This window comes from Haliotis rubra, unplaced genomic scaffold (assembly GCF_003918875.1).
Source record: "Haliotis rubra isolate DU_JTF1 unplaced genomic scaffold, ASM391887v1 Scf955, whole genome shotgun sequence".
Taxonomy (NCBI): Eukaryota; Metazoa; Mollusca; class Gastropoda; order Lepetellida; family Haliotidae; genus Haliotis; species Haliotis rubra.
The window spans coordinates 65162-75657 of NW_025767696.1; the positions used below are offsets into that span (position 1 = coordinate 65162).

Here is a 10496-nt window from a genome sequence, read left to right on the forward strand (position 1 = left end):
ATAATGGGCACTCATATAATATCCTCTATAGAGGTTATTATAGAGGATATTATATGAGTGCCTATATCATACTATTTATGATAGTATTGGCACGAGTGTCGTAAACATAGTATGATATTATAGGGGATATTATAGAGGATATTATATGAGTGCCCATGTCATACTATGTTTACGACACTCGTTCCTAAATAACGGTACATGTATATCATATAATGGGCACTCATATAATATCCTCTATAGAGGTTATTATAGAGGATATCATATGAGTGCCCGTGTCATACTATGTTTACGACACTCGTGCCTAAATATCGGTATATCATATAATGGGCACTCATATAATATCCTCTATAGAGGTTATTATAGAGGATATTATATTAGTGTCCATGTCATACTATGTTTACGACACTCGTGCCTAAATATCGGTATATCATATAATGGGCACTCATATAATATCCTCTATAGAGGTTATTATAGAGGATATTATATGAGTGTCCATGTCATACTTTGTTTACGACACTCGTGCCTAAATATCGGTATATCATATAATGGGCACTCATATCATATCCTCTATAGAGGTTATTATAGAGGATATTATATGAGTGTCCATGTCATACTATGTTTACGACACTCGTGCCTAAATGTTGGTATTTCCCGAGTGAGAGCGAGGCATATACGGATATTTAGGTACGAGTGTCGTAAAAATAGTATGATATGAGTACGAATATGATATTATGTTTGTTACCGAAGTCGGTAAAACCAGAGATCAACAGCATGAGCATCTATCTGCGCAATTGTAGCTATCAAGCTCTGTTGAAGATAATGAACGGCCGTTGAGTTGTACTCCGGAAACACAATCCTCCCCATTTAAGACAAAGTACAAATTATTTCCATGGAAATAGAGAAAACAAAATGTCCCAAATCCAGCAAACGGCGCCACTTTTTTTTCGATCGAACACATTGAACGGTTTACGTCCTGAGCTTATCCTTGCGAAGCCTAATACTGCCACTTTTGTAACATAAAGCATTCTTTTTCAGCGACAATTATCGTTGCTTCGATTATTTTTTCGTTGCTTTGAGTATTTTCTCGTTGTTTCGATTATTTCCTCGTTGCTTCAATTTTTTTTTCGTTGCTTCGAGTATTTTCGCGTTACTTTAATTACGTTTTCGTTGTTTCGAAACTTTTCTTGTTGTTTCAATAAATTTTTCCAAAAGTTGAAATTTCAAATATTGTCTCATTGCTTAAAGTATTTTCTCGTTACTTTTTGACAGAAAGTTGAAGGAACGAGAAAATGCTCGAAGCAACGAGAAAATAATCGAAGAAAGGAAAAACATATTCGAAGCAACGGGAACTTTCGCTGAAGTAAAATATGTTTGCTACAAAAGTGTCGCCATCAGGCTTTCGTACAACCCAACAGTAAGTGATAATGTGTTTTGAACGACCTTTTCAATAGCTGCGTTTATACACCGAACGGCGACAGAAGCAGTCACTGAAGAAGCATTTGCCCCACTTCTTATGCAAATCACAGCTCTCAGCTGGGACATTCAATATGGCGAACTGGCAGCTACAAAGCTTCACAAAGTCTAGTAAACCCTGGTGGTAGTTGACAAAGGCCTGGCAGTGCAGGACTCACGGACTGTTTACGACTTACAGTGAGTGTGACTGAGTTAGCGTCACATCGGCAGTATATCATTCATATCGTGACGAGAAGTAATGTAATAGTAACAGTCTGCTTCTATGGCGCTCATATCCAGACACATTACCTGCTTACGGCGCTACGTACATTACTATCCCCGCTCATAGGACACCATTATACCAGGGAGACTATATAACGTTGTTGTAGATTATCCCTGATTATACTAGCCGATACTTTTTCAACTCCCCGGGGATCATACAGCCATGCTGCCTGTTAGGCGCAATGAATTATCACTATTAATCTAGAACAATTTATACATTGAAATGTCTATAAGTCTTTGTCAGGCAATGAGAACTGCATGCAACACAACGATTACTACTCCCTTTATGTAACCAGTATTTGGTGGTATAAACCTACATGCTAGTTGTCATCATACACTTGATGGTCAGTTAATGAATTTATAACAGGCATAATTAGTGGTAACACCACGCAGACTACCCGTAAAAGGTCCCCGTTTGGCATTTCTCGTGTCTGGGATAAATACTCAACATTATTAATTAAGTTCTTTGAGAGGTATTTTAGAAGGTGTATAGGTGAAGGAAAACCAAGTTCTATGGATAATCAACTTCTTTATTGCAATGAGTCCGACGTTTTGTTGCTTGATAACGGTGTTAGTAGATCAGAGGCCAGAGATCATTTACTTACAATGCCACCACTCTCTGGAATAAACTCCCAGATTATCTGAAAGGAATCCCTACTCTGCAAATGTTCAAAGACAGTCTCAAAACATTTCTCTTCACTCAGTTCTAATCATTTCTAGACGCGATCTCTTAACCTGGAGATGTCAGAATCTCTTATGTAGCGCTATGAGCATACACTTTGTGTCTGGATTTGGTGCATTATAAATGTACTTATTATTTATTTATATTATAACGGTGTTAGTACCTACACCGAAACGTCGCACCTATTGCAATAAAGAAATTGACTATCCATAGAACTTGCAATTGGTTTTCCTTCATTATTGGTTAAGGTCTGATGTGGCAAATGTATTACATCTTATGTAATATGCGCTTGGAAGTGCAGCAAGAGGGATTATATCAGCGGACTTACAAAAACAAACATCGATCAAAGGATTAACCAATAACGCGCTGATTGATTAACTGCTTTTATTTTGCACAGTGGATTTGTCAAAAGGTAGTGTTTATGTATGTAGATTTACTAATCTATACTGAATACACTCTGTCGTAAAGTGACTGTGTAAAAACAACCTCCTCCCTTCAGAGGATTAACCGCCAATACATTGATTGATTGCTTATTATTGGCTAACTAAATTACTTTGTTAAAGAATGGCGGACATCGTGCAATTAGTTGTCAGGTGTGCTATCTTGGGTGACCAATCAGACTCTACACCAATGTGAAAAACCTGAAACTATATATCACTTTTTCGCATATTAGACCGTTAAAAGACACTTGACATGGAACAGGATTCTTTGTCAGCTGAAGGCGAATGGCATGTCGTTCCTTTATGTGGATATTGATGGATACATTCCTCGAACAAGGTAATGGAAATATTATCGAATAAAAAAGATTTCCTCTTTGTTGATCAATCTATACTTATACTATCAATTGCGCATGCGGGTAGGACAGCAGAGGTCACGAACCAGTCAAGAGTTATGGGATATCATCCGGGCACGGGTGAAAAACAATAACAAAAGCAACAACCAGTCCTCGATCAGTGGCCCATTAAACGGAAGCGGAAGGTCACCGGTTCGATCCCCGGCCGCGTCATACCAAAAGACGTTAAAATATGGTACTTGTTGGTCCCTGCCTGGCGGCTCGGCATTAATGGGTACAACAAGGACTGGTCGGCTCGGAGTCAGTATAATGTGTCTGAGTGGGATATTCATGCTTCACTGCGGCATGGTAGGACAGACAGACAGACAGACAGATATAGTTTATTAAGGTGTCACGTGAACGATTACATGAAATAAAATACACAATATATATAATAAAATATCGTTCACCCAGCCAATAAGGCTTATGAGACACCATACACAATTTAATAACTATGTACATTTCGTTTTAGAGTAAAATATAAGAGGTAGTTTAAATGAATAACATTTTTACAGGAATAGGAGTCGTCTTCTAAACATGTTATTCACGGTAAAATTAACGGGTCTGACGACATTAAAATACTTAATAAATGCACATTGTTATCATACTTGAAATCTCCATTTATAAGATGATATCTAAGATCCTGATAAAAATAACAGTGCAAAAGAAAATGTATCTCGTCTTCCACACATTTACAGAAAGGACAAATTCTCTCACACAGAGGGGTTGGGGGTTTGCTGTAACGACCTGTTTCTATACGTAATTTTAGATTACCGCAGCGTAGTTTGGTCAGGTTACTTCTCTTAGTGGGCTGGCACTATAAAACCAGCTTCAGTCTGGGCTAGTACAAGCAGCCGCACACACACGCGCATGCACGTCGTCATATGAGCGAAATATTCTCAAGCACGACGTTAAACCCAATCTCACCTCACGGCTCACCTCAGATAATTAGGTGTAATGAGACGTGAATTCAAGATTACTTTACGCAATTCAATTCAATTTACCTTTATCTGTGCAGCTAATCGGTTATATACATTCTTAGTACAGACAGGGTGGTTAGTTTGGTACAATATATAGGCATAAGAAGAACATACAAACACATTTTACAGTAAAAATTAGTCTTAACTGTGAAGCTTTGAATAGGAATTTACCCAGATTACAGAGTGCTTAACATTTTGGATACTCAAGAGCTACTGTTGCTAGACCCTTTCATGTGCAGCACTGGCTTCGTGTGTTCATTGGACTTGCCTTCTTGCCAGTATCACTCGTCCTGATGTGACTTGATCTTGAAGCTTCCATGACACCATCCAAATGTGTGCAATTGTGTAATTACTTTAGGACACTTTCCCATCGCAATATATTTCTCAAGATATTTCAAGTAAACTTCAGTATCTTTTGTCAATGTGGTATTCAAATTCAGTTGAGATTGATAGATGTTTATAATTATTGTAATAAATGCATGGCAATTGTTGTTTCTCGTCTTTGTAAATACGTACGTGAATGGTACTTAATTATTGGTGTTATTGCTATCTCATTAATAAAAGTGTAAATGTGTACAGTCACATCATAGTCGCAAAAATATGTACATCCATGTACCACGGTGAGGTGTTTTTTTAATAAACTTAATTGATTGAATAAGGTTAATCAAAGGTGTTATTGATCTAGCCCTCGATCAGTTACGGCTTGCTGCACACGTGCCACAAAGGGACACTAGACACACTCGCGTGCCACACATTAACCTTTGGTTCTTTTTCGCTTTTATCTGCCATCTTGACCTGTATATATTTATTGTATTCTCATGTACCACCGTTGGTGGTGTTTTGAGTAATACATTGAATTGAATTGAAACTTGACCCTCATCAATTAATTTGCCAAGTGCCACAGAGGGCATAAACCTAACCAACATGTCATTTGTCAGTTAAGCACTATGTCGTTCCTTGTTTATTCTAAAGGTTTTAAGGCATGCGTATTAATTAACTCACTAGTCCACGTTTAGGAACTAATTTCCTTTCCGAATAAAATGCGTGTACAATTCACATTAAAGTTTTCAAATATCCTATGTTAAACTCACGTTTTCTGTATTGGTGCTTAAACTAGGTATGAAAGGACTTACCTGATTCATCATTATCGTGTATAAAACTACACAACATCCCATTCCAAACACAAATCCGACGACTGCTTGGTTCAACTTCATGTTTTATCTCAGAATGAGGCGTAGATGTTTATACTGAAACAGACAAAAACACATGTTGTACTGATAACAGCGAGTGAGTGTGGTTTTACGCCGCTTTTAGCAAATTCCAGCAATATCACGACGGAGGACAATTGAAATGGGCTTCAGGCTTTGTACCTCTGTTGGGAATCGAACCCGGGCCTTCGTCGTGATAACCGAACACTCTAACCACTAGGCTTCCCCAACGATAACAGCAATGACAAATCGACATGACATAATTATTTGCATTTCAAACACCAGGAACGCTTCAAAAGTCTGCATTAGCGACACAACATGCAATCGATAATAGACTGTACTTAATCGGAAGCCGTTTTAGCCATTGAGTTGACCACATCATAATATTATGCCGCTATCAAGAGTCAAATATACATACATATGTATTAGAGAACTCTCGAAAAAGGAATGTATTTACGTATGCGATAAAACATACAAGTATAATCATATCAGAGGTTTTGCTCAGAGACAATCATTCTGTATAATTCCTTTTCCACTTCTTAATTCACAACTAAAGCTTGGAAGGGTATTTACAACAAAAACACAACTATTGAGGAGGGCGTTCAGAACTAATGCTGATTATGTTCCTCCAAGCCTGTTGGAAGTTTCACGTCCTCCAAGCCTGTTGGAGGTTTCACGAATATTATATATAACTGTTTATGAGTTAAGCATGCCATGTGTAGAATTGCAGACTGTCGCAGAACAAAAATTTACCGACCTTCGACAACCGCAGGGGATAGACATCTGATCACTTGTCGATATCGTAGGTATGGGCCCGGTCATCGGCGCAGAGCAGTTGCTACAGAAGTCCTATGACGGTATAAACATGTGAAGATCAATGGCAAGCTTTTATGCAACAGGAGGCGTTTGGTAGTTTTGTGAGCTGTAGCTACGGTTGTGTTGAGACATTGCACACACGCATGCACGTCGTCATATTGAGCGAAATATTCTTAAGTATGACGTTAAACCTCGCCTCGCCTCGCCTCGTCTGCTTGGGTCAAAATGATACAGATGAATCACAATCTAACTCCAAATCTGTTCGTGATCAAACATTCATTTCAACGCAGAATGCAATGAAAACATCAGACCAACTATGGAAAAAAGTTTGATAACATTTATCTCCATTATAAAAAAAAACTTACTTAACAAACTATCATCATTTTGTTTTGCAGTTTTCCGTGTGAAGTTTTACGAGGGTAAAGTAACAGTAAACTGTTGCAGGAAGAGCCTCAAGGGTGGGAAAGCACGTGCAATTGTGACGTCACATCAAGCATAGCTAATCGATTTATTGACACGCTGCATGAGACAATGAAATTCACCTCTGACAAAGTCCAATATTTTCAAAGTTTATTACAATCCTAAGCCCTAAATTAAGTAAGTCTATATTTCTTCTGATTCTCCCATTTCACGTGAGCGCCTTTTGATTTAAGAGGATTTTCTTGTTTTTTATCAAAAGTATATATACATGTATATTCAAAGAGCGTAAGCCAAGCACCATGTTGGGGGCCTTTTACGCAGTTAAAATTCTTTATTAGGCAACCCCATAAATATCAACTTTTAAGGGACCGTTTAGAGAACGTTTTCGTCTAAAATCTGTTTGTAATGTTAGTATTTCATCGTTTACATATGACCCATGAAGGTCAGGGTTAGAATGAACCTTCAGTAACCCATGCTTGTCGTAAGAGGCGACTAACGGGATTGGGTGGTCAGGCTCGCTGACTTGGTTGACACATGTCATCGGTTCCCAATTGCGCAGATCGATGCTCATGCTGATGATCACTGGATTGTCTAGTCCAGACTTGATTACTTACAGGTGAGGTGAGGTGAAATTGGGTTTAACGTCGTGCTTGAGAATATTTCGCTCATATGACGACGTGCATGCGTGTGTATGTGTAAGTGCGGCTGCTTGTACTTGCCCAGGCTGAAGCTGGTTTATAGTGCTAGTCCACTGAGACACCATGCCGCAGTGAAGCATGAATACCCCACTCAGACACATTATACTGACTCCGAGCCGACCAGTCCTTGTTGTACCCATTAATGCCGAGCCGCCAGGCAGGGACCAACAAGTACCATATTTTAACGTCTTTTGGTATGACGCGGTCGGGGATCGAACCAGCGACCTTCCGCTCTGCGGGCGGACGCTCTAACCACTACACCACGGAGGCGTTCGATTACTTACAGACCGTAGTCATATAACTGGAATATTACTGAGTGCGGCGTAAAACTAAACTCACTAACTCACTCGTTTACATATGAAGCTGGTTCGAATCCTATTTAATTCAGGTAAAGTCGACATTCTATGTTTCATCGTGCTTACGATGAAGGCTGGATTGTAAAACATAAGGATGAACTCGTCATGTATTCAGATACATTTATTAAACAGCGTTTGTTTACCACGTTCCAATTATAGAATGTCGATCTTCCTTGTATCTGTTATCTTACTGGAACTCCGTTTAAGATGAAATGTGTTCTCAGCCATATTGTATATTTTCAGAGACTTAACCTCACTTCACACTAAGGAGTAGTAGTGAACAACGTTACGCTGGCGGGATTTTCAAGATTGCGACACATCTGGTCACCGTGAGCGCCGCCATCTTGATCCAAGATGGCGTCACTTCCGGTCAGGGGGTGGTAACTCGGTGTTCCGGTGCTTCCGGTTCTGATGTGTTCACACGCACCGCGATGTCGTCACGCCCGGTTCCGGTGTGTGCGCGCGCATGACGATGACGTCATCTCCGGGCCAAGATGGCGGACGCGTTTCAAGATGGCGGCCCATCCGGTGGGATCACGTGAGATCTCGCGGGATCTCGTGGAAACTCGCGGGATCTCGCGAGCGTAGACGCATTTCAAGATGGCGGACGGACGAGCTGCGGACGGGAAGGAGAGGGAGGAAAGGAGAGGGAGGGAGGGTGGTGAGGGGGCGATGGCGTGGCTAGAGAAGTGTGTCGTTCAAGCATGTGATGCGGTTTTCTTTCGAGCGGGCTGGGTGGCCCTGAAAAGGGCCGTTGGTATGTGAACAAGGCAGGTTAACATTCACAGAGGAGATTGAGGCCTCGAAAAATATATTTACCGGGGCACACATCATCGTGCTGCTGTTGTCCTCTCTTGATGATCCCTTCCCCACAGTAGAGGCAAATGTAAAAGTCAGCTCCTGGGACGACATCGAAGCGATTTGAGGGATATGCTTTGAAACAGGTAGCACAGATAACAAGTCGCCATTTTGACGACCATTTTGGTAATGTTTTCGATGTGGCTGCCGTTGTTATTGGTGGTGGTGGGGCTGCCGCTGCTTCTGTTGCCGTTGTTGGTATCAGAACCGGTTCTGTTGCTGCCTCTTCCATTTTGATACCACCCTTTACTTGTAAGGTAGGGCTGCACCGCAAGCATTGTTGTCTACCGCAATCTTTCCGGTAAGGTGCAGGTCGATGACTTCCACTTTTCTTGTGTCCATGTTGCATCGAGATAGCCCTCACTGACCAATGCTGGAGTTTATATACAGGCAACGAGACATCGATGACGTGTCGTCGATGACGTCATGGTCGCGCATGAGGGTGCTGACGTGGCACCGGTGACGTCACTGTGAGGTGGTGGCGCTGCCATGGTCTTTGATTGGCTTAGCTCTCCTATATATCATGAGCGGGTGACCAAAGCCAGATACCCGCACCATGGCTGAAAATTGGGACTAAGAGTTAATGTCCTTGGAGGCACCCTCGTCCTCGCCACCCTTACCGGCATGGCAGTGCCACCTATGCCATGGCTGCCTGCCCGTCTATGTCAACGGTAGCATAGATTATAACGGGACATTTCAGTGCGTGTACTGCGGTACCGTGCTGAAGAATACCTACATCCGTCGCCTCACTTATGGGAGCAAGTGCCCGGTGAAATGAAAACTGGTCATCCATCCCTGTCAATGCAGGTGCCAGCTCTGGTCCCTTTAGTGAGGTACACTCTAAAAAACGGGCCCTTTTCAGGGCCACCCATCTCTCTCAAAAGAAGGCTTCATTTCAATGCCAACAATAATAACAACAATAGGTTGCCATTTTTTCAAACGTTTCATTTTCCCCCGCTAACAAGAACACTTTGACAAAAGAGGCAGAATTAGGGGCGTCCTTGATCTTTTGTTTACAAACGGTATGAACTGTAACATCATAACATCATAACTGTAACATCCTAACATCAGAACGATAAGGTTGTGTCCTTTGCCAGGGTTGTGGATCATGGCCATCGTTGTTGTCTGTCAGGGTGTGGGTTGAAACCAACGTCTTACATGTTCTTCATTGACGAGAGTATCGTAGTGAGCAAACTGTTCCATCACTTCGTCAAAAGACCATCCACGGGCACGAGGAGCCAGTACATACAAACAGTACATCCCACAAGAGGCACTGAACCAGGGTTGAAGTGATTCACCATTCCACTGTTGTTGGAGTCATCCGGCGAAGGTCATGACATTCTGAAAGTCTGGATGCTGTTGGTAGGGATGGAGTTCATAACTGTCAAAGTAGTCAATGGCACCTGGTGCTGGGCGATACACGCACACCCAGTGTTGTCCTGGGAGATGGCTGGGGTCTGTGTTGACAATGTAGGCTTTAGGATAATGTCCCTGTTGTTCACACAGCACGGTGGTAGCAAAGTGATCTCGGGCAAAGGTACCTTGGTAGAGGGGTCGCAGCAGGGGATCCTGTTGTACGTAGGCATTCAAGTGTTTGGTCGTCAAGCCACTGTCGTCCATCCTTAGACCATCAGAGCGTTACGGAACCGATCAATTTCCAAACGCTTTCGTATTCCTCGTAGCAGACGAGAGTGACGGGACGTGGTAGGGGTTCTGCAAACTGAAGTTCAAGTCCCAAATTGCCCGTCTACGCCAGATTCAAGGAAGCCCTGTTCAAGACCCGTACCTTTAGACATAAAATGAACACGCTTAGAAGTGATGGGCATAGGATATACGGACTGATGATAAAGAAGACGTCCCTGTCGCCAATGGACACTAAGCGTTGGATAGCTATTGATGGGATCAACACGTA

The 10496-nt window shown here is 41.7% G+C and overlaps 1 protein-coding gene across 1 annotated transcript in view; it reads right to left on the reverse strand.

Moving 5' to 3' along the window:
- The window catches only part of LOC124264997 (probable methyltransferase-like protein 24), a 32887-nt gene extending 26575 nt beyond the window's left edge, over positions 1–6312 (reverse strand). Inside the window, exons 1-2 of the mRNA XM_046699774.1 lie at positions 6194–6312; positions 5362–5475 (exon numbers count right to left, since the gene is read on the reverse strand). Of these exons, the coding sequence (XP_046555730.1) occupies positions 5362–5442 (81 nt within the window). The 5' untranslated portion in view covers positions 5443–5475; positions 6194–6312. The remainder of the gene's footprint in view (positions 1–5361; positions 5476–6193) is intronic.
- Between the last annotated feature and the right edge of the window lie 4184 nt (positions 6313–10496).